Source organism: Ruditapes philippinarum, unplaced genomic scaffold, assembly GCF_026571515.1.
Source record: "Ruditapes philippinarum isolate M1 unplaced genomic scaffold, ASM2657151v2 ctg2473_1_1_1_1, whole genome shotgun sequence".
Lineage (NCBI taxonomy): Eukaryota > Metazoa > Mollusca > Bivalvia > Venerida > Veneridae > Ruditapes > Ruditapes philippinarum.
In genome coordinates, this window is record NW_026859818.1 from 1 (window position 1) to 23883 (window position 23883).

Below are 23883 nucleotides of genomic sequence, written 5' to 3' on the forward strand. Positions count from 1 at the left end.
TGAAAAATCGAATGGTATCAGATCACCTCGAGTAGGAGACCATTATGTTTCGTTAAAAACGAACATTCGATTATCCATCATGTCAAGTTGATTTTAATTTTTAAATCATGATAAGATTTCAGCAAAATTAGTACAGTGCGTCATTTACCGTTACCTACCAGTCTAATTCACTCTTTTTAACATCCAAGAAAGGCGTGATGGCAGCGACACCAGCACTGTTTACCAGAAGATGCACGGGTCCAACACCTTCAACCGCCTTTCTTGTCCCTTCCCAGTCACTCAAATCACATGGTACTGGAATTATGCTTGGTTCCTGTCAAAAAGGTAATTGATTGTACATTTTGTAAAGCACATTTATAAAAAGGATGGAACAAATTTGAATTTGTAGCGAGATTTTATGATGTTTTATTTGTTTTGTCACCGCTTGCTGTTAATACATGCAAGACATACAGGAACTTTCTATATAAATTCTCTATTGACCTGGGAAGACGTACTAGCCGTTAGTTTAATGAATACATGACCAAGTATTGTCAGATTATCAAAATTTGACGAGCAACTTGTTTACTATGATGTGCATACTGCACTAATATTTGGATAATGATAATTACCTCTTCTTTGAATTTCTGCAAATCCGCCTCTATTTTTTCCAAGATAATCACTTCTGCTCCACATTTTAATAAAGCTTGCGCAATAGATTTACCAATTCCTAAAAATGAGCACAAAAGAGATGTTAAAAGAAAGCTACTGCATTTGTAAAATATTGACTAACTTGGTATTGGTAAGCTTGTATAAGCCACTTACTGATTAGCCCAGCCTAATTAACCTGGCATAACCTCATGATTAACATTATTAGCAGTAAACAGAGTATTAAGCAGAAATAACAGACTGTACATAATAAGTTTCAAGTTTCCAAGTAACCCCTAAAGGTTAAACATCATTCAAATAAAAATGTTATTCACAAACCTCGTCCACCACCGGTAACCAGTGCACGTTTTCCCTTAAAGTTGATCTCCATTTTTATGTTTTCAAACTTCCACAACTGTGCAAACTAAAGCTTGTAAATATAATGTATATCTTGAGCAGTAGAATAGCTTCCTCGTCAACTACAAGATCTTATATCGTTGTTGCCGCGCACGTTAACATCGGTATTTATTGCAAAAACCCCCGACAACCCGAGCCTAAAATGATAATTATGTAAATCCAAATTGACACGGTATCTCTTCAACAGATACAATTTATGTTATAAGTTGAAGTGTTGCTAAGTACAAACAGATAAATTCATTTAATTGTACTAATATCGTGTTTGTAAAATTAAAGGTATATGTAACAGTTAAAGTTCAAAAATCGTTAAAGGCACATTTTGTCTCGAAAATGATGTAATTTTTCCTTCTTTTAAAAGAGCAAACTTGGGTTTTATAACATTAAATACGTTTTAGAGCACGTAAGGTGCTTATTACCTGATGAAAGTAGCGCTGATAGTGAATCATTGTCAAGTGGTCAATACGTTACTTTTATTTTCAAAACTAAAAGAGGAATCCAAACATTAATAAAAGAGCTTTTGAAAAATAAAATTAAACCATTTTTATGACGTAATTGGCTCTCAATATTTGACCAATTATCAATTGTTTTAGGTTCCAGGCATGCGATTTAGAATGTTGTTGATTTGGCGAGTCGTCACGTAAGTAACGTCGATCATCTAGGGTTCATGCATGCCAGATAGATAAGTTATCTGGTTCCTTTAAATAAGTTTACATATGTGTTACAGTGTACCAGATAGATTGTAAGGGATTTCATGCCAAAATGAGATTCACAGTTAAATTCCGGTGAGTATTTGTGTTGCACTTTTATCTTTTCACAGACAGCTGTCAGTTGAGGTTGCAATGAGTTTTAACAAGAGCTGCCGCCGGGCGGGGCAAAGATCGACTTCTTTACTTTTACTTAAAGCAAACAATTAAATGGTTTAAACAAATCTTTAAAAAGAAAATTTAAGGATTTTTCCTTTTATTAATTTTAATTGGTCTGAATAGCCACACTTGTTGTTTTGTCCAAGTATGAATCATTTCTATAAACAAATGAAAAGTTAAGAGAATATAAGCAAAATTCAATCATTCGACAGTCAATGTTAAATCTTAATTATTCAACGTGCTCGTTAAGTGTTGTTTTGTCCATCAAAAAATAACAAAATTATGAAAACTTTTCATAAAATTCCATAATTTGACCTTGCCGGTCAAGGTCATTTTAAAGCTCAGGGTCAAGGTCAGTTCAACCTTTCAGGTGTTGCGCAAAAGGTTGTTTTGTCCAAGTATGAAAATAATCCATTGATAAATGACAAAGTTACAGCCTATTATAGCATTAATTAGTGAAACTTCAGTAATTTGATCTTCAGGTCAAGGCCATTTGTAGTCTGATATACATGTAGGTCCTGACCTAAAAGAGGTTGTGTCTGAATATGAAGTTAATCCATTTATATATAACAAAGTTATAGCCAGTTATAGATAATTTAACCTTCAAGGTCAAGTTCATCAATTTGATAGGTCTTATCCTAAAAATGTTGTGTCTTTATTCATTAAAAACAAAATTATAGCAACGTGAAAATTTCAGTAGGTCAATGTTATTTATGAGTAAAGGTCAAGGTCTGACTGGTTAACTAGAAATTTATATTTTCAAGTTTGAAGGCAATCCATTCAAAAAAAACACTATTATATAGCAAAAATCAAGCAAAATTTAGCGCCACTTATAGCAAAAATCAAGCAAAATTTAGACGAAAGGTCTTAAAGGTCAAGGTCATTTATGAATAAAGGTCAAGTTTAGTCAAGTCTACTTGAAGGTCTTGTCCAAATGATTGCTGTGACAAAGTATGAAGACAATAAACCAAGAACTTAAAATGTTATGATGGCAACACCGCCATGACTGTAACAATAACTGTTTTTTCTAAGAAAGCCAGGCTTAATCAAAGCACAGAAGGCGCTAAATTTGTTTGGGTCTCAGGAAAGGTGAAGGTTGTGAGATTATAAACCAATTTGTTTTTGTATAGTGCCACCAGTGCTTTCCAGCGTTTTAATTGTAGTTAATTGGCTTTAAGACTAATTGCAACACTGGTATTCAATTCAATGTTTATTTGACTTAAACAATTTGAAGAAAAAAAAAAGAGTTGCCTTCCTGGATTTGAACTCCAGACCCCTCGGCCACGGTGAAGTTATATGTAAAAGGCCATATTATTCTAAATTAGGGTTTGTAACCCTTATTATTTCGACGCTTACTGTTGTTTAACACAGATGTTAATAATCATGGAGTTTATTATAAGCATGTATATCTATAAAAGATAAAACAATATTAGAAATCTTCGACCATTCGGGAATTATTTTGCTTGAAAATTAATGCGCCCGTCATTTGACCATCTTTTACGCAGTGATCTCCCCTGAATTTTTTCGGCGTTATTGAACATATAAAGGGAAGTAACCGCTTCAAAAAAGCGGCCTACTTTCGGCATTTGCAATCAACAGCATCAGACTCTGAAATTTCGCTACCATTATTTGTTTGGTCAGACGACCCAAACAAATAAAAACGGCATTTATTAGATATTATAGTTTTCACACTGGGAAAATGCTTTCTTCCCTGTGCTCACACCATGCAAATTGGATTAAATAAGCTTGCAATATAGGGATAATAGGTGCTTGTTCTCAAAATACACCACATACGTGGAATTATATAGATCCACACTAAATGATGGTGCTTCCTTTATTTTTTAGTTTTGTGCAAGTCAAGGATATTGATGGCTACTTATGCTTACAGGATAAGGGATTTTCAAAGCACTCAATACAAATTTACAAGAATAACTTGTGTTCCACGATTGCAAGAGAACAACACATTTAGCGAGATCAAATTTGTCTCACTTAGTATTTGTTCAATGAAGACGTTGCAATTAAAGTTATAATACTAAAGTAATGGTCATTATCCCTGGCTCACATTTCTTTCTTTAAAGATACCTGAAATCTCCCATACATATATGAGCCACTTCATGACAAAACCAACATAATGGTTTGCAACCAGCATGGATCCAGAGCAGCCTGCACATCTGCGCAGTCTGATCAGGATCCACGCTGTTCGCTATCAGTTTCTCTACTTGTAATCAGCATGGATCCTGATCAGACTGCGCGGATGCAAACGCACTATGTTGGTTTTGTCATGACATGATATGTACATCTGATCAGTACATTAACATATCCTCATTAAATAAACAAGTTTGCAATTTAATTTTGCCAATTTTGAAATGAAATACTAGGGTGTAATGCATGTTGTTTCAGGTTTTAATTTTCCAAGTGTTTTTTATTTTTAATCTTTAAAGTTTTTCTATTTCTCAGACTAAGTCAGTCACTGGTGCAGGAAAATCTCAGCAGCTCTTTGGCAACAGCTCATCTATGTAAGCAATCTTCCCCATATGGAATAATTCAACACCGCTAGTACATTTTGAACCCATAGCCATAAAGGTCAAATAATTTCGAAATTAACAATTAAAACAAATCTGCCACAGAGATTGGAATTATGAGGAGATTTCAGTCATACATTTTTATAAACAAAAACAACATTTTTAAGACCTGCAGTTTTTATTTTACTGTAGTTTATTCATACAAGGATAAACTGATAAGAAGCTAGGAAACTCAAACACAAAAATATTTGATGGTGTAGATAAAAAAAATTGTTTCACAGAAAAAAAATAATGTTGCATTCAAGATTCTGATGAAAGATCCAGAAATCAATAGAAAACATGCCAAAAGAAAACCCAGAAAATAAATCACTAAAGACTAACAGAGTGACATAAAAAAGTAAAACCTCTGTCTGATTAAGCCTACATAATAATATCACAACAATTAATTATTAATCAGATATTCTGGTTCTCATAATAATAAGCTGCCGCATGATACACATGATCTTTTATCACTGAACATTATAAAGCATTTTACAACAGGCAGTATGGGCTTCTAAAGCCTTCTTTGCAAAAAGCCCATCCTTTCCTATTGTACACAGATGTCTCAATATTTTTTCTTGTAAGTCTTAATGCATAGACAAAGGTGGAGAAGTTATAGAAGTTGAGATAAATGTTGAATATTAAGATGTACTAACTTAAAAATATTAGTTTACATTTTCATATATCATAATGAGATTAATCATTAGTACATTTGTAAAAAAAAAACTTTTCCAAAACCACATTCACACATTCATTATACTCTAGTTTACAAAACTTTAAACATAATACATAGCCCTGTGGTCATAACACTTCATACAACATAAAAAGCAAAGGGGACACTGACTTCAAAGTATCCCCTACAATCAACTATCAGTGCACACTTTTTACATAATGTATACAGTATAGCACTTTCTCATTTGGTACACATTTCTCATTTGGTACACATATATAACTTGCTGTAAGTTGGTTCCCAGTATATATTAACTTAAAACTTTACACAGACACAAGATTGCACAATATTCATTTATAACTCATTCACACCCACACTCTAGAGTATTAGTTAATTCTACATTATGTTAATAAAACTGTTGAAACAGACAATTTTTAACAAACACCATGATCTACAACAGATCTCTTGAACAATTTCAACATTATGGCAAAAATGGTTTTATCAATCACACTACTGAATAAGTAGCATTCATTATTCTTCAAAATAAAATTCAGCTTTCAACAAAACTAAACAAGAACCTTACAACAATACAATTGTTACACAATTCTCTATAGATCTTTATGCATCACACGGTCAGTATATTATGAGAAGTGTCACTGTATATTTTATTGAAACAATGTCTTTACAGATCAAACTCGAGACCCATTCCAATTTTGTGACCACCAGCATTGATGTTCTTAGCTTCAATCAGAGAAGATAGTGTAAGCTTCACACCTGTAATATATATATATTATCATGTTTAATTCATTTTTCTGCAAGACAAAATAACAATATTTAAACTTAAAAATTTGATTAAATGCGTATTTCAACATACAAACATATTCAATGGCATTGTACAATATCTATATGACATTAACAAAAATGATAGAAATTCATCATAAAAAAAAAGTATTAAAATGTGGTTGTGGCACAATATACATACAAGTATTTACAGTCCAGTTATAATATACAACAATTTCCCAATCACAGTTCAACACACTATAGCTTTTATATTACAGTTTATATGTGACCATAGAACAACAACAAAAACAACAACAACATTGTTTGCAGCAAATACCTTTTAAGTTCTTAACCTGCTGAATTTCTTTAACAGACTTTTTCAAGTTCTATAACTGGAACTTACCATATCAGAATGAAAGTATAGTCAGTAATCAAACAGATACTCCAATGATGTGTACCAAATGAAGTCAAAATACTCACCTTTTCTAAGGTTTTGTGTATATCCTAGACCAATCTGTCCACTGTTGTTAACCTTGGCCTGCAATAAATACAACACTATTAAATGTCTCATCGTCAAAAATCTAAAGTAATTTAAGCAGATGAAAATTGCTTCAGTATAGAAAATGGTAGGGAGTTAAGACATAATTCCATTCTAAATAAACAGACGTCTTCTCTTTCAATATAAATGCATTTTGTATTAAAATGATAAAATTATCAATATTATTTATGTAAAGAAATTTTGATCACATTTTTTTTTTAAATTTATTCCCTACAGTATACAAAGTACAGGTAATATGATGACTTTCCAGCTATATTGGTAAAGGAAGGCCTAAGGTGCCCCGCCAGCCGCAATAGCTCAAGTGGTTAGAGCGCGAGACTTGTAATCTCAACATTGTTGGTTCCATTCCCAGGTTGGCCTTCTAATTAAATTAATATTTAAATCGAGATCCCTTGCAAGAGAGCTTTACAACCTGGCACACTAAAGAACCAGGATAAGCTTCTGGAATTGGGGCATCTTTCTGTATCTTGCACTATCCTTCAAAATCTAAAATGACTTATACTCTTCTGGAGGACTTGCCCATTTGTGCAACGAGTGGCTAGTAAAAATAAACCCAAATACACACATAAGGGGCCCCTTTGTGCATTATTTCTGGCACCGAGAAGAACCACCCGGGTGCTATTAGCTAGCAGGATAGCTTTTACACATTAAAGAATTTGAAGACGCTGGCACTGATCAACCTACAGCAGTGAGAGACAAGTGGTTTGAAGTCAGCAACCTTACCCACTCGGCCAAATACACTCCCCCCCACACACACAAAAAACATTCATCTACATGGGTTGTAATGAACAAGCCTTATAACAGTAAGTGACTACATTTGTTTACACTACACAAACAACAAAAGAATTAGTTTGTACAAGTACTTACGTTAATTGATGCATTTTTGTCTAATGTGTACTTGCTAGCTAGACCAAACCTGGTCACATTACTTCCTGAAGTCCATGACAGACTAACACCTACATCTACATCATCATTGACCTTCTGGTGAATAGATCCAGCAAATTCAGAGGCATCATTTCTGTAAGATACATTATCAAGATAAACTTGTTATGCAAGACTTAGAGAATCCTTTTTTTATTAGATAAAATGTAATAATTTTCTTTCTTCTTTATCTTTTCTTTGAAACACAACAGAAAAGTACCAAATCAATTCAAAATTGGTAAAAGCAGAAAATTTCCTCAGCAAACAAGTAAATACTCATCAAAACGATTGCTGACGAAATTTGATACTAATTTGGTATCATAAGTGTTGAACATTTTACACTTGTAAATTTCAAAGGCCCATAAATCGTGTGTTTATTTTTAAATCATCCTCAAGAGTCTGTTGCTATGTGAGCTTTTTAAAAGTAGAAGATTTAATAGAGTGTGTGATACATTTACACAAAAATACCTTGTAAGATGAGGCCAAGTATTTTGAACCAAAGCCTACCTTCAGTGCGTTAGTTAAAAGGTAATCAAGAGACCATTATAAAGTGGTAGAGATAAAAACAAGAGCACCGCTAGGCGGAGCATTATATGCCCGAAAGTGATTTTTTTTTTAGTAAAGATAAAGAATTTGTAAGACATGGGAATTAAATAAAGTATTAACTCCTTCACAAAACAATCATCCTTTGAAGTTTCAATATCGTGGTCCAAATGGAACTTAAGTTATGCCCCGGAAACTGTTTTCATTTCTAAGGTAATAGTGACCTTGAACTTTGACCTTGTGACCCCAAAATCAATACGGGTCTTCTACCCAATATGGACAATCATACTATGAAGTTTAAACACAGTGGGCCAAATCAAACTTAAGTTATGTTCCAACAACTGTTTTCAGTTTTAAGGTCATAGTGACCTTGACTTTTGACCTTGTGACCCCAAAATCAATAGGAGTCTTCTACCTAATATGGACAATCATCCTATGAAGTTTGAATACTGTGGGCTAAATTGAACTTAAGTTATGCTAAAAAAACTGTTTTCAATTTCTAAGTAATAGTGACCTTGACCTTCGACCTTGTGACCCCAAAATCAATAGGGGTCTTCAACCCAATATGGACAACCATCCTATGAAGTTTGAACACTGTGGGCCAAATGGAACTTAAGTTATGCTCCAGAAACTGTTTTCAGTTTTAAGGTAATAGTGACCTTGACTTTTGACCTTGTGACCCCAAAATCAATAGGGGTCTTCTACCCAATATGGACAATCATCCTATGAAGTTTGAACACTGTGGGCCAAATGGAACTTAAGTTATGCTCCGGAAACTGTTTTCAGTTTAAAGGTCATAGTGACCTTGACCTTTGACCTTGTGACCCCAAAATCAATAGGGGTCTTCTACCCAATATGGACAATCATCCTATGACGTTTGAACACTGTGGGCCAAATGGAACTTAAGTTATGCTCCGGAAACTGTTTTCAGTTTTAAGGTCATAGTGACCTTTGACCTTGTGACCCCAAAATCAATAGGGGTCTTCTACCCAATATGGACAATCATCCTGTGAAGTTTGAACACTGTGGGCCAAATGGAACTTAAGTTATGCTCCGGAAACTGTTTTCAGTTTTAAGGTCATAGTGACCTTGACCTTTGACCTTGTGACCCCAAAATCAATAGGGGTCTTCTACCCAATATGGACAATCATCCTATGAAGTTTGAACACTGTGGGCCAAATGGAACTTAAGTTATGCTCCGGAAACCAAATTGCTAACGGACGGACGGACGGACGCCAGGGGGTATAACATAATATGCCCGAAATTCTTTCGGGCATATAAAAAAACCCTAACCAAATAAAACAGTTAAATACTTACACATTTGTATGGAGGGTAAAGTCTCCAGCTTCATAACCCATAGCAAAGTTGCTTTTGATCAATTTTGACTTAGAGGTATCAAAGGCCATCTGGTATCCACCAAGGAATCCATTATAACTGCAATGATAGCATGCTTCTTTAAAAAGAATTCATTACTGCACAAACCAGTCATTGAATTTAAGATTTTGAATTTACTGGCCAGAATTCCAGTTTTGAATTTATTCTACTATATATTTAACTACATTTTCATAAAATTTACACTGGCCTCCAAGTGCTAAATTCGATGACTGCAAACAACCAACAATGCACTTAAACCTCTACATGGACATTACAGAGTAGTCTAAATTTAAATGTTACTTTGGTATTTTGAAAATGTAAAGTAATTACAGTTATCAGCCTCAATGTATGACAATCTTGTAAATATTATAATATACAATAATATTCACCAAACCACAAGAACATGCGTGCAACAAAAAGCTATTTAAGATCAAAAATGTGGTATTTACCCTAATACAGCAGCTCCATTAATAGTTGGTCCAGAAAAATCAAAGTCGACATCACAGTTTATGTTTACATAGTCTTGCTTGTAACCAGTCTTTACCTTTCCACTCTTCTTACTGTAATATAAATTATAAGATTTATTTTCTAGTTTCTGTTTTGACAAATTATTTCCACTACATTTTGGAAATTGCTTCTGGTCAAAATGAAAACCATAACTTTACCAAAACAAAATCTTCTCTGGAAGCAATTCCAACCACCTAATGATCAAGATGAAAACATGACAATTTTTAAGTCATTTAGAAGAAAACAAATGCATTGTGAAAAGTATTGACGAAAAAAAATAATATAAATACTGCTACATGCAACTACTTGAAATAATTTGAACACCAACACTATAAAGGTCATATGGCGATTATCCAGCATTACTGGTGAAGGAAGACGTCAGATGCTTTTCTGTGCATTATTTCAGACACAACCCTAACAATTACTCCAAAATCAGTAATTGGACAGACCTGCCTAACAACTTAAAATTCACACATGCAAATACCACACTCAATAATTTGATCAATTGTGTATTGTTTACTTTGCATTGTGTATAGGCTGTGCACTGAAGAGTGACTTAAGCCACAGGTAGCAAGTGCACTAAAAATAGCTATATGCACTGCATTTTATTATCAGATTTATGTAATTGACACGCCATAATCTGTACATGTTTTTTGCCTTTAAGTTTGTGAAAAAATTTTTTGCTTTAAAATCTCTATCAAAATAAAGGGTATGAAGACTGGATAATAAGTTTAAGAACTTATATTACTGATTACATTTAATTATTTTTTTCATTATGAAACTAATATGATTATGGCTCAGAAACTTCCGAGTCCATTTCAATATAAATCTTTATGGTTAAAGAATGTGAGGCAGTGAGAGTAACACATATTTGACTTTTTGACAAAGGGATTGCTACCCAATTATACTGATTACATGAAAGGAAACTTATCTATTCACAAAACTAAAGGGATTGTGTCTAGTGACCCATTAGTCTAGAGATCTTTTTTTTTTCTCTCCAAAGAAAGGTCATTGAAGACAGTCTCCACTTTGATTAAAGATAATCACCTTGTTAAATAAATATCATAGTTTAATGGCTTTGCTTCTTAAGTTTTCAAGTCATTGAAAATTTTGCTTTTTGAATGGGCCTCATTCCAGCCCTATAAGTGCATGGAAAAAAATAAACTGCACCATGATTATGAAGACTGTACATTGTAAGGTAAACTTACCAGGGAAACTGAACGGGATTTCCAGAGATAAAAGCTGTGAAGTTGGCAAGCATGATTCAAAATTTAAAATTTACTTGATTATACTTCACATTTGGTATCAAAAAGGAAATAAGTTGTTAAACTCACCCAGTTTGAGGGGCAAAGGACGTATCAAAAGCAATTTTCAATCCTTTAGTTAGCTGATCCTCAATGGTGACTTCTGTGGCAAGGGTGTTGTCAGTGTTCCAGGTCTCCTTGAATGTCAAACCTGTCAAATACATTAAAATGAATAAACCTTTACAATACTAAAACCAGAACTGCAAAACTCTTGCCAACAAATTGAATAGAGTAGGTAGGTAGAACAATTTTTTATTGAACATATTATGTATATCTAAATAATATAATCTGAATTTTATGGATTAAAAAAAAATACATATTTTAATTCTTAGCATTTGTTAAAAGATAAGAACCCAAGTTTTTTTTTATATACATTCCATTTAGGATTCAAAAACAGGCAATGAACATAACATGTAATTCTCATTGCCAGGCACTACTTAATACAATATTTAATCAATATAAAGAAAAATTGCTAATTGTGATGACATTTTGTCTTTTTCAGCCAACATAATATTTGTATGTATCAGTAAACTAGGTTAGTTTATCAGATTATTGACAAATGATATTCCAGTTTAACAGATGCTTGCTATAAGCATTATCAAAAGAAAAATAAGTAACCCTATTTTTATTTTCAATATATTTTTTGTACAAGTCAGTGATATCAATTATGGTCACTTTAACATATCTCTTTAAGAATTTTCACGGCAATCTAAGCTTGCAAAGGGCAAATTGACACATGTTGAATCTAACTTAGTAGGTGATGGGTGACTAGTAAGTAGTTAACTTAAAGATATCAAAAGAAAGTAAAACATACCATAATCATCACATTTGTATTCTGTCTGAAGTTCACCAGTCATTTTACCAGTGTCACTAGTGTGATTTCCCTTTGTTGTAAATTTAACTCCACTATCAGTCTTTGTCTTGACTTCAACTTTATTGCTTCCATAGTCTGCAAATCAAAAAGTTGTTTATAACTAAATAATAGGCGCATCAGATCTTTATGCAAAATTGAATCAAACAGGGCCAAAACACCATTTTTGGGGAAGGGGCCTCAGCCTTTTTCTTGGGGAAAATATGCCTGATTTTGGCATACTTTGGGAAAAGGGGTCTCAAATTTAACACAAACTTTTAACAAGTTCTTGAAAATAGATAAGCAAAAAAGCACTGGGAAATACTAATAAGGCAGTAAAAGACCTTAATTCAACGCCAAAATTTAATTTTGTTCTAGATTCTATGGAAAATTTCAAAAGACTGGGGAATTTTCAGGACCAAACTGGGGAAAAAAATAGGCTAGTTTGGTTGGGGAAGCAGCCTATATTCGGCCTCTACAAAGAAGGGTTTTTTGGCCCTGTCAAAACATCTCCCTGAAATTTTGGAACAACTAGGCCAATTTTCCTCACCGGAACAATACCATTTTAAAATTGTTGCTCTGAATCTCAACAAATTAATCCTTTATCAAAAGGCTTTAAAAGATGGATGGAAAGTTTCCAATGTTTCCCTTTGCTGTACAACACTTAAACAGGTGATGACGATTCTTGATGAAGTTGCAATATTAGTTATCAATACATTTAGTTTAATTTTACCATTTGACAATTTGTCCATATGGATTTTTAATTTATTGATCAAGGTTTAAAAAAAAAAATTTTTTTTTTTTATTTCATTATGCACTTATCATATGTTGAATAAAATTTCATATATATTTTTAATTTTTTAAACATTATCACTACAGAAGATTAGTTTATCTTTAACACTTACTGTATCCTTTGCTAAACAGGTCTCTTGCAGCTTTACCAAGATCTGCGTATGATGGTGGTGCCATTTTTCTCTGAAAAATAAAATAACTGACAGTGTCACAAAAACTAGATAGCTATCCACAATTTGCACACTTTAAATCTGACCATTTAGAATGTAATTGTATTTAAAAAAAAAAAATTAGGGATGTTTTGTAAATCTTAACTGTATATATGACAAAATCTTAAGACATGTTATTAGAATACATATAAATGATTCATATCTTATTTTAAATTACTTAATAGAGCCCTGGAAACCTATATTGCTTCTCTCAAGAAGCTTGTTCAAAGCATTGCCATCTGTGTTAACTGCGATTTATCAATCAGACTTGAAAGTAAAATACCAGTGTTCAATTTATATAAAAAAAACGGATCGCACCCTAAATAAACAGAATTTTTAAAATCAGGGCTGGAATTTAGCACATGCATACTCACAATAAGCAAGTCAAAATAATGTGATCAGTGATTACATGTGTTGCCTCATGATAGGCAATTGCATGTTGCAGCTACTGTGACACAAAAATCTTTAACTGGGCAAAATACAGTAAAAACTCTTAAAACTGGACCCTCTCCGGACTTGACCAAAAGTCCGGTTTTCAGAGGATTCCGGCAGGGTTCGACACTAACGGGGTCCCGGGATTCCGAGGATCCCAAAAAGTCGGGAGGAATCCCGGTGATTCCTAGCTGGGGATTCCGTTGGGATCCCTGAAAAATTGCTGTGTAAATTTTTGAAATTTTCTGAATTAATGTCATTGAATCACAAATATTCAAGAAAAGTGGTTCAAGAAAGAAAAGAAAAACCCCGCCGGTAAAATCTACACTCTTGAATTATGTACGCTAGTTTTTCTTTGTGCAGTGACTGCTATCAACTCATTTGCGATATAAAATGACAAAAATGTTTTGACTGAAGAAACATTCTTGTATACAGTAATTTTATATCATGCATTGACTTCATAAAATAGAGTTGTGAAAATTCAAAAAAGAAATGTAATTATCGTATAATTATTACACAAGCGATGTGTACAGTACTTCAAATTTGTGTTGATCGGCAATGCCGGCGGTAGCTACTGTACAGTTATCCAGTGTTTGTTGTTTGTTTTTTATTGCCAAAATTCGGCACTTGTGACCATTGTAAATTTTCGTCAAAATTGTGAAAAAAAGATAACTGGTGTATTTTTTTTTTTACAGTAGACTACAGCAAAAGTATAATTAATAAACAAAATAAAAAGAATCCATACTTTTAAGTTTAACATCCTTTTTGAAACTCACAGCCTTCAATGCTAAATTAAAAACATTGTCTAACTAAAGTCTAAGTTCAATCAAGGTCACGCATTATTTACCGACAAGAAATACAAAAAATCCTTACGCGTTACGTGAAACATACAGCAAATGACGAAATATACAGCAAATGACGTATATTTCATCTGACAGTGCTTTTAGCCAATCAGTGTTGTTAGCTACATGACTGCTTGTATGGGGTGAGTGCCTTTGATGTGACAGGTGTCAAAACTTACAAAAAAATCAATACACAGGGAGGAAAGGGATCGGACATTTCAGTGTAAAAATTGAGAACAATAAATTTGGATATTGCCCATCCTGTCAGGGACTTGGAGCAACTTATCATTTTTAAAAATGAAATCATTTAAAGGTACCGTACTTGTAATGCAAACAAAACTGTTTCTTGATATTTTTATTAGCTTAAGTAAAAGATTATCAAAATATTTAATTTACAACAATCTATGGGATTTTTCCTTTTAAACACAAAAATGTAAAATGAAATCAAATATTTTTTTTAAAGTGATTATAATTAAGAATTTCCTTAAAAATGACATGAAAGTAAATAATTATAGACAGTTATCCATACCAGACCTTTCTGGAATATGGAGCCTGATCATTACCTGTAACTTTTTAAAGATCTACATATGATAAGTGGGCTCTATTTCAGTGAACCCTAGGCTATCTGGGAAAATGTTTCCCCAGTTCCTATTTAACTTCAAAAATTCAAACCACCTTGTCAAGTCACATGCATTATACCTTCATTTAGATACAGAAACTGGTTCACAATTATCAACTCCAGGGAGAAAACGGGTTTTAGCAAGCTATTTTCAAAATCGAACTCTTGTTCAGTGAGCTTAATGTTATTCTGTTTCCATGTTCATGTAAAAATATATTATGTTTTAATTTATCTTAGCAGTCCAAATATATACTTTGAAACGCTTTTAAAACTTTAAATAGCATTATTTCCAAAGAGCTCATAAACTAGAAACTACATTTTCTGCATCTGAAACAAGACAATATATCCTGTATATAGTCTCAAAAATGAAAAGAATTTGAAATCGAATTGCTGCAATCCCTTGTTATTCTTCACCTCCATATTTTACTATTTTGATCTGAGGAATCCCTGACATTTAGGAGGAATCCCTGAATTAAATCTCAGGGATTCCTATGGGATCCCTGGTAAAAACAGTTAGTGTCGAACCCTGTCCGGTTTTAGAGGTTTTATACATTTATTGATAATTATGATGTGTTTGAACAATGACTTTGTTTAAACATTTTGTATTTACTTTTTAGCATTTTTGACTAAGTCATATTTTAATTTCTTTTAGCAATAAATAACTTAAGTAATTTTATTTATGCAAATCCATGAATATAATTCAGAAAATCAGAAATTAAAACAACACATTGTCTGAAAATACATCTTTTTAAATTGGCTTTTTGAAATATGTAATCAATGGAATTTAGTATTACTATTTTTGCATGTAATAAATATTCAAAGATCAAAATTTTTAGCAAAACAGGAATCATTTTACAAAAGTTTCTTATTCTTTTAGACATTTTATATTTAAAGAAGAAAAAACACGCAACAAATTAAAAACATTTAGAAAAATCATACCTATACAGGGAAAGACACAATTATAATGAAAGACTTCAATTTAATTGCCAATAAGAAATTAACACACACTAACAAGTGTTTTCACACCTGCATAGATAAAAAACAGGGCTTCCACTAGGAATTTTTTTTAGGAAGTCAGGACTTCCTTTCAAGGAATTTTGGAAGTCATGAGGAAAATTTCTGGAAGTCAGTTGTTCTTTCGCACATAATTTTCATGTTTCAATGTTTGATTTATAGTATGGGATGATACCAGTAACAGCAATTATTTTAAGTATTAAGTTCAAGGTACCTTCACATGATTGTTGGGTAAATAACTACATGTAGGAACATTTCCCTGAAAAGGACTGTATTGTTGTTATTTTTAGGACGGCAGTAACCATGTAGAACCTTTCAGTGATATCATTCAAACATTTGCTAATTGGTATAACAAAAAAAAAATCCAAAAATAAGAACTTTATTCTTTTTCAATCATGGTACAAGTAATATAAACATAGCATACAACTTACAAATTTAACAATCATAAATGAGAAGTACTACATGATCAAACATTTTTCAAACATTATAGTAAATGCATAACATAATGTTGTTCTTAAGTGAAAATTTAAAGGGTATGAATATATTAATAAGAAAAAATTATCAATACATGCACAAAGTATACATTATCAATAATAAGATAATGCAGAGTACAAAATGTACCATCATTTCTTTGTCTATTTTACAGAAATATGTACAAGCCACAATAAAAAGATCTTACTTGATTAATATTCTAGCTTTAATGTTAAAATAAATATTAATAAATAGTATAATTTGGTGATATTTGATAAATAATATTACCAAAAAGGACAGGCAAAAGATAAAAATAGTCAACAATCCTTACTAAGTAAACCTATCTTATGTTTTATTATGATAGTATATTTAATTGATTACTATTGATATTGCCATTTGATTTGGAATAAACTTAAAAAAATCAATGAGGAATACTTCTAAAAGATATTTACAAAAATTATTCAGGCAAAGAGAAAATTAGTAAACAATAATTCTCAGTAAATGTGGCTGATATTGTTCAATATTTGTTAAAATATATACTAAATCCATGTTTAATGTGACATGATTAATGAGATTATGACATCATTTGCTTGCTATTAAAATTTAGTGCATAACACTATTAACAAAATTAGTGTGAATAAAAAGCAAATCCTTATTGCATAATTCTGAGGTATTTCACACAGTCACAATGTTTTTTCAATACTCAGATTATCATTATTGAACTTTTCTTATACTGAACATTATCATTGTAAAGTCACTTGCTTGGTTTTGTAAAGTTTGAGCCAATCTCCTTTTCTTTCAAGGCGCCATTTTTAAAATTGCTTTGCTAAGGGAAGTTATGTACAATTTGGGCCGATGTTTTCATCAAAATGTAAGGGTTATCTGGGGTAAGGGAAATTTGGGCTTTGGGATTTTGATTTGTTTTGGGCAATGAAGCCGCGTTCACAAGCAACACTAGTGATGGGATACAATGGCTATTGTTACTTAACAGTGAAGTCAGAGGATTTCCTTTGGTTCGCCTCAACAAGACCTTATGAAATTCACTTAGAGTTCGTTGTTTTTGTAAGAACCATGCATTAATGTTTTCTATTCCACTGTGAATTCCCTTTTTAAGTTCCCCAATTTCAACTTTTTTGTAGAAACTTCAGAAGTTCCTTTTAAGTTGTCGGATGTCTCACTGCTGAGAGAAGGTCGAGATACGGGGCACATCAAGAAAATTGAAGGTTTAGTTTGAAGTAGAGTAATTTTGAAGCTTTGTTCGGTGATGGAACACTCCCAAATGTATCTTTTTTTAAATTTGTCCTTTGGGGACTTCTCTTTGGCTGTTTTAAGGGTTGTTTTCCTTGAAAAATTTTAATTTCTTCCTTTAGCACTGATTTTTGTTTTTTAAATTCACATTTTTTTCCCTGTCACTTTTTTTAAGGGACCATTAAGTCCTAGGCACTTTTCACTAAATTTTTGGAAAAACTACTTAATCAAAAGATTAGCTTAAAGCTGTTTGTTTAAAATTTCCCAAAAAACCCTTGACACACGTCATTAAATTTACCCCCGAAAAGGCGGGAAAACTTAAAATGTAACAACATCCTTGAGTAGCCCTTCTTGCGATTTGTCACCTATTGTTTTTTCCCTTTCATTTGATTGTAGGGGCCCACAATTGAACCATAACACTTGTGAACAGTTGAACGCATTTTCCATCGCCAACCAGCGAATTATTTTATTGGACCTTGAGTTTGGGAGTTGTGGTTTCTTTGCTTGAAATATCTTGCATTGCCTCAAGTTTAAATTCCTGATACCTAACCTGAACATAAACATACAATTTTTAAAGTTATTCCCTTATTAATGTTTCAAGTACGGAACCCCTTTTTTGATGCATCGGAACAGACTAAGAGCAATCTTTATGGGCCATACAATGGACATTGATCAAAACAGAGGGGCGTCATTTTTCTTAAGCAAAAAATGTCCTACACCACCTTTTTCCCAAAAACATGGACGGAGGCCCATCACTACCAAAAATCCAACTAAATTCACCATGTTAAAGCCAAGTGATTTCACTTTGTTCCTCAGGTTCCTTGCTATTGTTAGCGCCAGTCCCCCTCAGCAATTCGTTATATCTCCAAACTAATTGATTTTTCAAATCACCAGTGTTTTTACACACATACCTTATTATACTTATCCAATTTTCTTGTGAATAGACAAAGTTCTGTGCTGCCTCATCAGTAATAATTCCATAGTACTTAGCACTTTGTAGTATTCATTTTCATTTGTTCATCTAACACCATTGAATTTCAAAACTTTTCTGCACACCAAGTAGTGTTCACTATGAATCTTTCTTTCTGGATCACACCCCACTTAAATTTAAAAAATCCCGCTTGCGTTTACGAAAGAATTTGGAAGATTTTTGTTTTGTACAAAGTATGTTGTGCGAAATAGGTGTTTTTTCAGATTTCTGAGATGTGTTATGCATTGGGTTCTTCTTTTTCTTACCTTCTGGACAGTACCAACAAGCTTTGTCTCAATGTGATCAGCCTGCACAGCATGTTTGTGGTCCTTGGTTCATTGTGTTTTTACAAGTGTGGATTCTCTGTAGATTTCCTGAAATAAAAAAAAACATTACAATTGTTTGCATTGTTAAAAATTTCATATTTGTAAAAAAAAAAATTGATTAAATAATCTTTTGTTGTTTACAAATTTCTACCCAATACAATTTTCGTGGTATTAAATGATATAACCACATTTTAACAAAATTTAATCAGGCTTGCAAAAATTAAAAAGTTTTAAAATAATATGAACATTTTCTCGACCAAAATTATTTTTTTTAAATGCTTACTGATAAAATAAAAGTAAAATATATTAGTTACTAATATTTTACAATTTAAAAAATCAAAATTCATAAATTTATTTTATTTCCACTATGTGCCGAGCATTTTATTTTTCAAAACAGTTCATGTTCATTTTTTTAATCAATAAAAAATTTAAAGTTTAATTTACCGCCCCTTCCCTTTGTGAAAGGGAATTTTGAATTTTGCAGGCACGACATATTTACCATACATCTTCTTGGAGTTCTGAATTAATAATTCAAGCCAGTCAAATTGTTTGAGCCCAATTATTCTTGGAATACGTTGGTACAACAGGTTTTGAATTTTGATACTTTTTTTTTTGTTTTGGAAATTGCTTTTGGAGCAACCATTCTAGACTCATTTTTTACGTTTTTGCAGATATGCCCCAAAGCAAAAAGGTGACCGTTGAGGCATTTTGAAAATGTTGATGAAAGTTTGGGGTAGGGAAATTAGGTTTTTTTGTAACTTTGTTCTCATAATTTAGTGAGTGGAAAAAATTATATACAATCAAATCATGATCAATAGAATGTGTGAAAATTTAAACGTCTTTTTAACTTCCAAAAAAGGAAAAAAAAATCAAAAAGACAAAAAGTTTGAAAAAACACCTTCGCCGACTCGAAGCAAAATTTCGGATATCAATCAAAAACTTGCCGATGCACCACAATTGAATAAATCATTTGATCTAAATTAAAGTTTAAAAAACATATTACCTACTTCGGGGTTTATGACAAATTAACTGTCAATTATCCATACAAATAAAAATTATCCCCAATCACTTTTGTTTTCACGCTTATCAAGGTCATAAATCAACACTCGTAATTCGTCAGCGGGGGGTTGCATTCCGCATAATTTTCACCCTTCGCTGTCTGTCAATCATTTCAATTCAGGGGGGGAGTTAAATTACGTAATCCAGTCGTACGCCTCGAAAACGAGGAAAAGATTGGAAAAAATGGTCGTGGCGTCGTCGGCAGGCTTTTAATTTTTCGCCGTTATTCTTAAATTTTTGGGAAGGTCAGCGGTTACGTCTTTTGATTTTAATTTTCGGCGTAACAGATACGATTCCTCGGGCGGGTAATTTCGGCCGTACGCGGCCCAACCGTTAAGGAAGCCCTGAACAAAAAAGCGGACATCTAAAATGTTAGTAATTGAACATGTTTCAACCGTTGAGATTATGCAGAGATCTTGCTTGAGGGACGCCCCGATTTTGCGCCTTTGGCGCATAAAAAAATGAGAATTTGGCGCAGGGGAAAAATCGGCAGCAAAGGGCCTGGGCGCAATCTAAAATTTTGTGCCAGACTTATAAGAAAACACAAACTGTCTGCTGGGTTATTCAAGTCATCCAGGTCAAAACTTTTGCTACTACAGCAACAAGTTACCCCATTGCTCCTGTAATTACGCATTTTCTTTGAGTTTATCCATTCCCCTATTAGCTTTTGTCCAGTTAATTCTACCTTACCGCATTTTTTTTAATAATCCCTTTCCCACACAGATACTCAATTTCTACTACCGTAGAAATTACCGACTAAATCGATTAAAAAAACAAACAAATTATACAACTACTTTAATATTTAAAATGAATTATCGGTTAATGAAAAAAAAAAGTGTTGCCTATTTTAAGAAATGCTGTAATTTACAGCTATAAAAATATGGACAGCGTGTTCAACTTGATCAACCCTTAAGGTCACTTAAAGTTCACGTAAGTTTTGGCTGATGAAGCGTGTAAAAAAAAAGTTGAATATATATTGGCTATCAGAATGTTTGACAGCGGTGATTAAACAATCAGAGAAACATTGTGCAATGACTTTTTTTCATTTTATCAAAAGGTCTGTCGGCAAATGTCTCTTGATCAGACTTCCCGAAAGTTGAAAAAACTGTCAGAGACATTCGGTCCTGACCAAAACCCCATGAAAATCTGTCGGCCCCGAAAAAAATATGTCGGACCAAATAAAAAAAATGATCAAAAATCAAAGCCAAACTTGTGATTTGTATTTCAAGACATATTTTTTGTATTTTAAATATTTTTTCCACCGTAAAAATCGGCAAATCCGTACAGCTGCTATTTTCATACTCCTCCCTGTTCATACACCAATGAACTTTCTCATGGTTTGCTTCCAAATTTTTAAATTAAATTTTGTTCTCAGGGCTATTTCATTTTCATCCTTTTATTGCTGTTCTGCGCACTCTTTCTGACGTACTAGATTTTATTGGTTTTTCCCAGGTTTGGGACCTTTTAGCGACGCCATTTTGTATCCAGGGCGGTTGGTAAAAGGCCGGACAATCGGACCCGATTCCGGAATTTTAAAAATTTGTCCGGAGTGATTTCAAGATTTATCGGACATGGTCCGTCGGGAACGACGTATTTCGGGGAAGTCTTTTGATGTATTGCTGTTACACAGAGGGCATACAAGGGGCAATAAAATTCGTCAATATACAGATGGTAAGGGGACATTTTGGTTGCAAAAGTAAAGGAACAATTAAATGGATTTAATGCACAAATATAAGACATTACAAGTTTAAGAACCAGCCAATTATTGTGAATAAATTTGCATATCAAATTTTTGAGGAGGCCATTTAAAAAAATATTTTCATTTTTGCTGCAATTAATATTAGTTTAGAAAGTTACCATGTAAAGGCATTTAAATTTTTTAATTATTTGGTAAGTACTGAATTATAAGTGAACCAACTTGTTCATAAAATATTGATTTGAGTTTTATTACGGGGGGGAAATTCAATTATCTACAAACTTTTTAACAGTTATTTTGGTCAATGTTTACTTATTTTCCCAAGGCCCATACTTTGGTAAAAATGGCCCATCATTTTCAGACCAAGTGGGCCCTGGGCCCAGTACTTTCAAATTCTTGGCAGATCTCTGGATTATGTTTTAATATACTTTAAAATACACAGATAGTGGACACTTAAAATTGCTGTCTGGTTTTCAGAGGATTTTTTATGCATGTTTAGCATTAGAAGCCACAGAAAAGCGTACTGTTTTCGGAATTCAGAGATTCCGGTATTCAGAGGATTTTTTTCATTGAACATATAAGGAGAAAATACGGGACTTTTTAAATGGTCTGGTTTTCAGAGGATTCCGGTTTTCAGAGGGTCCGGTTTTCAGAGTTTTTACTGTACATATTTTATTCATGGGCCGTAACACAGCTTAAAGTAATTCAACCGGAAAACCCGTGTTATATGCGCAATTGCTTGAGCTTAATCCTTTAAAGTTTCACTGAAATCGCATTAGTGGTATATGAGTAGTAGTCCGGACAAACTTTAAAAAAAATAATTAAAGGGCAATAACTCTTGCAAAAATAAACCGGAAAATGCTGAAAATATGAACAACTAGACTAAATACTGCTTATCATTCTGTAAAATTTTGATGAAAATGCACCAGTATTTTTTGAGTAGGCCTGAAATTTTTTGTGACACGACGACAGAGAAGTGATCCTTATATATAGCCATACTCTGTAGAGGAGACAAAAAAATGCCAGTTCCTTTTCAATACACTCAACAGGCTTTTGCTAGATAAGAAGTGAATATAAATATATAATTCTGTAAAAAGGAATGAAATTTATCATAAAAATGTCACCTATAAAAAAAAAATTAAGCAAAATACACTAGAACGATACACAAAGGTAAATACATGAGCATCATGGATAAAGTATACTGGTAAATAATACTGCAAGTTTCGTTTGGTTTTTGACAGTTGTCAAGGACAGAACAAGGTGTGACTCAGGGTGTCTTCACGTGGGGTGATAGAATGAAGTACAAATGATGTAAAATATGATATATCTGATCATAAAAACATTTTCCTACATTTCGCACGAAAATCAAGCCAATTACAATTGACACTAATCAAATTGAAACCCTAACTAGTAACACTTTAATATCTATACCAGGAAAACATGACTTTTGAAGAACACAAAGGTTAAATAGGACATTAACAATACGTCCACATTCTAAATGCATAAAGATATATGTGACAGGTAAAAACAAAATTTATCACATATCTAATCATTCACACTAGCTATATAAAAGACACAATCCAGACAATGTCAACTGGCTTCAATTTTTTGTTCTCTTGTTACGTCAGTTCACAGACGCTTTGATAAAATAAGTTCCTGTGACATTTCAAAGAAATGTCATTAATCTTGAGCAGACCTGTCATGAATATATTTATCAGATGCTTAATATTTAGAAAACAAACTAACGAAAAGCAACGTTAAAGAATAATACTATACATTTTTTTGTTATTCGTTTTTCCTTGCTTCTTCTCAGCTCAAGGTCACCGAAGGCTTGTGCTTTGCGGGTTTACCCATACAAAATTGTGGAGTTTTTAGTCTGTATCTAGATGTTTTAACGCCAAAAAACTACATAATTCTTAATGAAAAACTTGGAAATTGCACACGCATCCGAGTCCAAATTAATAGCTATTGATACGGGTTCAACGTCAAATATTGACACTGACACGGAGACTATGGTAAAGTGTTTGAACTTTCATGTATAAAATATAAACTTGGAATTAGTTTCTCGGAACAGTGTGTAGATTGATTATTTTACCTCAGATAGTTTTAGACGTAAAGTAAACTTGAATTATTCGATCTTACGTATGGCGACTCGAAATTAAACTCGAAAAGTGATTTTGGATTCTTTACTTACAGGTAATTTCGACTTATTTACAGGAAATTTCGACTATT

The 23883-nt window shown here is 32.8% G+C and overlaps 2 protein-coding genes across 2 annotated transcripts; both read right to left on the reverse strand.

Annotated features, from left to right (window-relative positions):
* Positions 1–158: 158 nt before the first annotated feature.
* On the reverse strand, positions 159–1292 carry LOC132757998 (L-xylulose reductase-like; the record flags this gene model as incomplete). The annotated part of the gene is given in 3 exon segments (XM_060749513.1): positions 159–313; positions 609–706; positions 964–1292. Coding segments are annotated over 3 exon segments (305 nt in total), but the record flags the coding sequence as incomplete, so codon positions are not given.
* Positions 1293–4585: 3293 nt separating this feature from the next.
* LOC132757991 (voltage-dependent anion-selective channel protein 2-like) lies at positions 4586–23555 on the reverse strand. Its single transcript, XM_060749488.1, has 9 exons — positions 23428–23555; positions 12879–12948; positions 11938–12072; positions 11154–11274; positions 9762–9872; positions 9256–9372; positions 7342–7492; positions 6396–6453; positions 4586–5909 (listed from the first exon to the last, which is right to left on the reverse strand). Exons 2-9 carry the CDS (start codon positions 12940–12942, stop codon positions 5818–5820), a joined length of 849 nt encoding a protein of 282 aa, XP_060605471.1. The 5' UTR covers positions 12943–12948; positions 23428–23555; the 3' UTR covers positions 4586–5817.
* Between the last annotated feature and the right edge of the window lie 328 nt (positions 23556–23883).

Bases quoted from the DNA above. Each gene is read 5' to 3' on its own strand.
- LOC132757991 (XM_060749488.1), bottom strand. From the start codon at position 12,942: ATGGCACCACCATCATACGCAGATCTTGGTAAAGCTGCAAGAGACCTG. The intron at 12,073-12,878 runs GTAAGTGTTAAA...TTTGATTTGCAG, and splicing joins CCTGTTTAGCAAAGGATACA to ACTATGGAAGCAATAAAGTT. The intron at 11,275-11,937 runs GTATGTTTTACT...TGTATTTGACAG, and splicing joins ATACAAATGTGATGATTATG to GTTTGACATTCAAGGAGACC.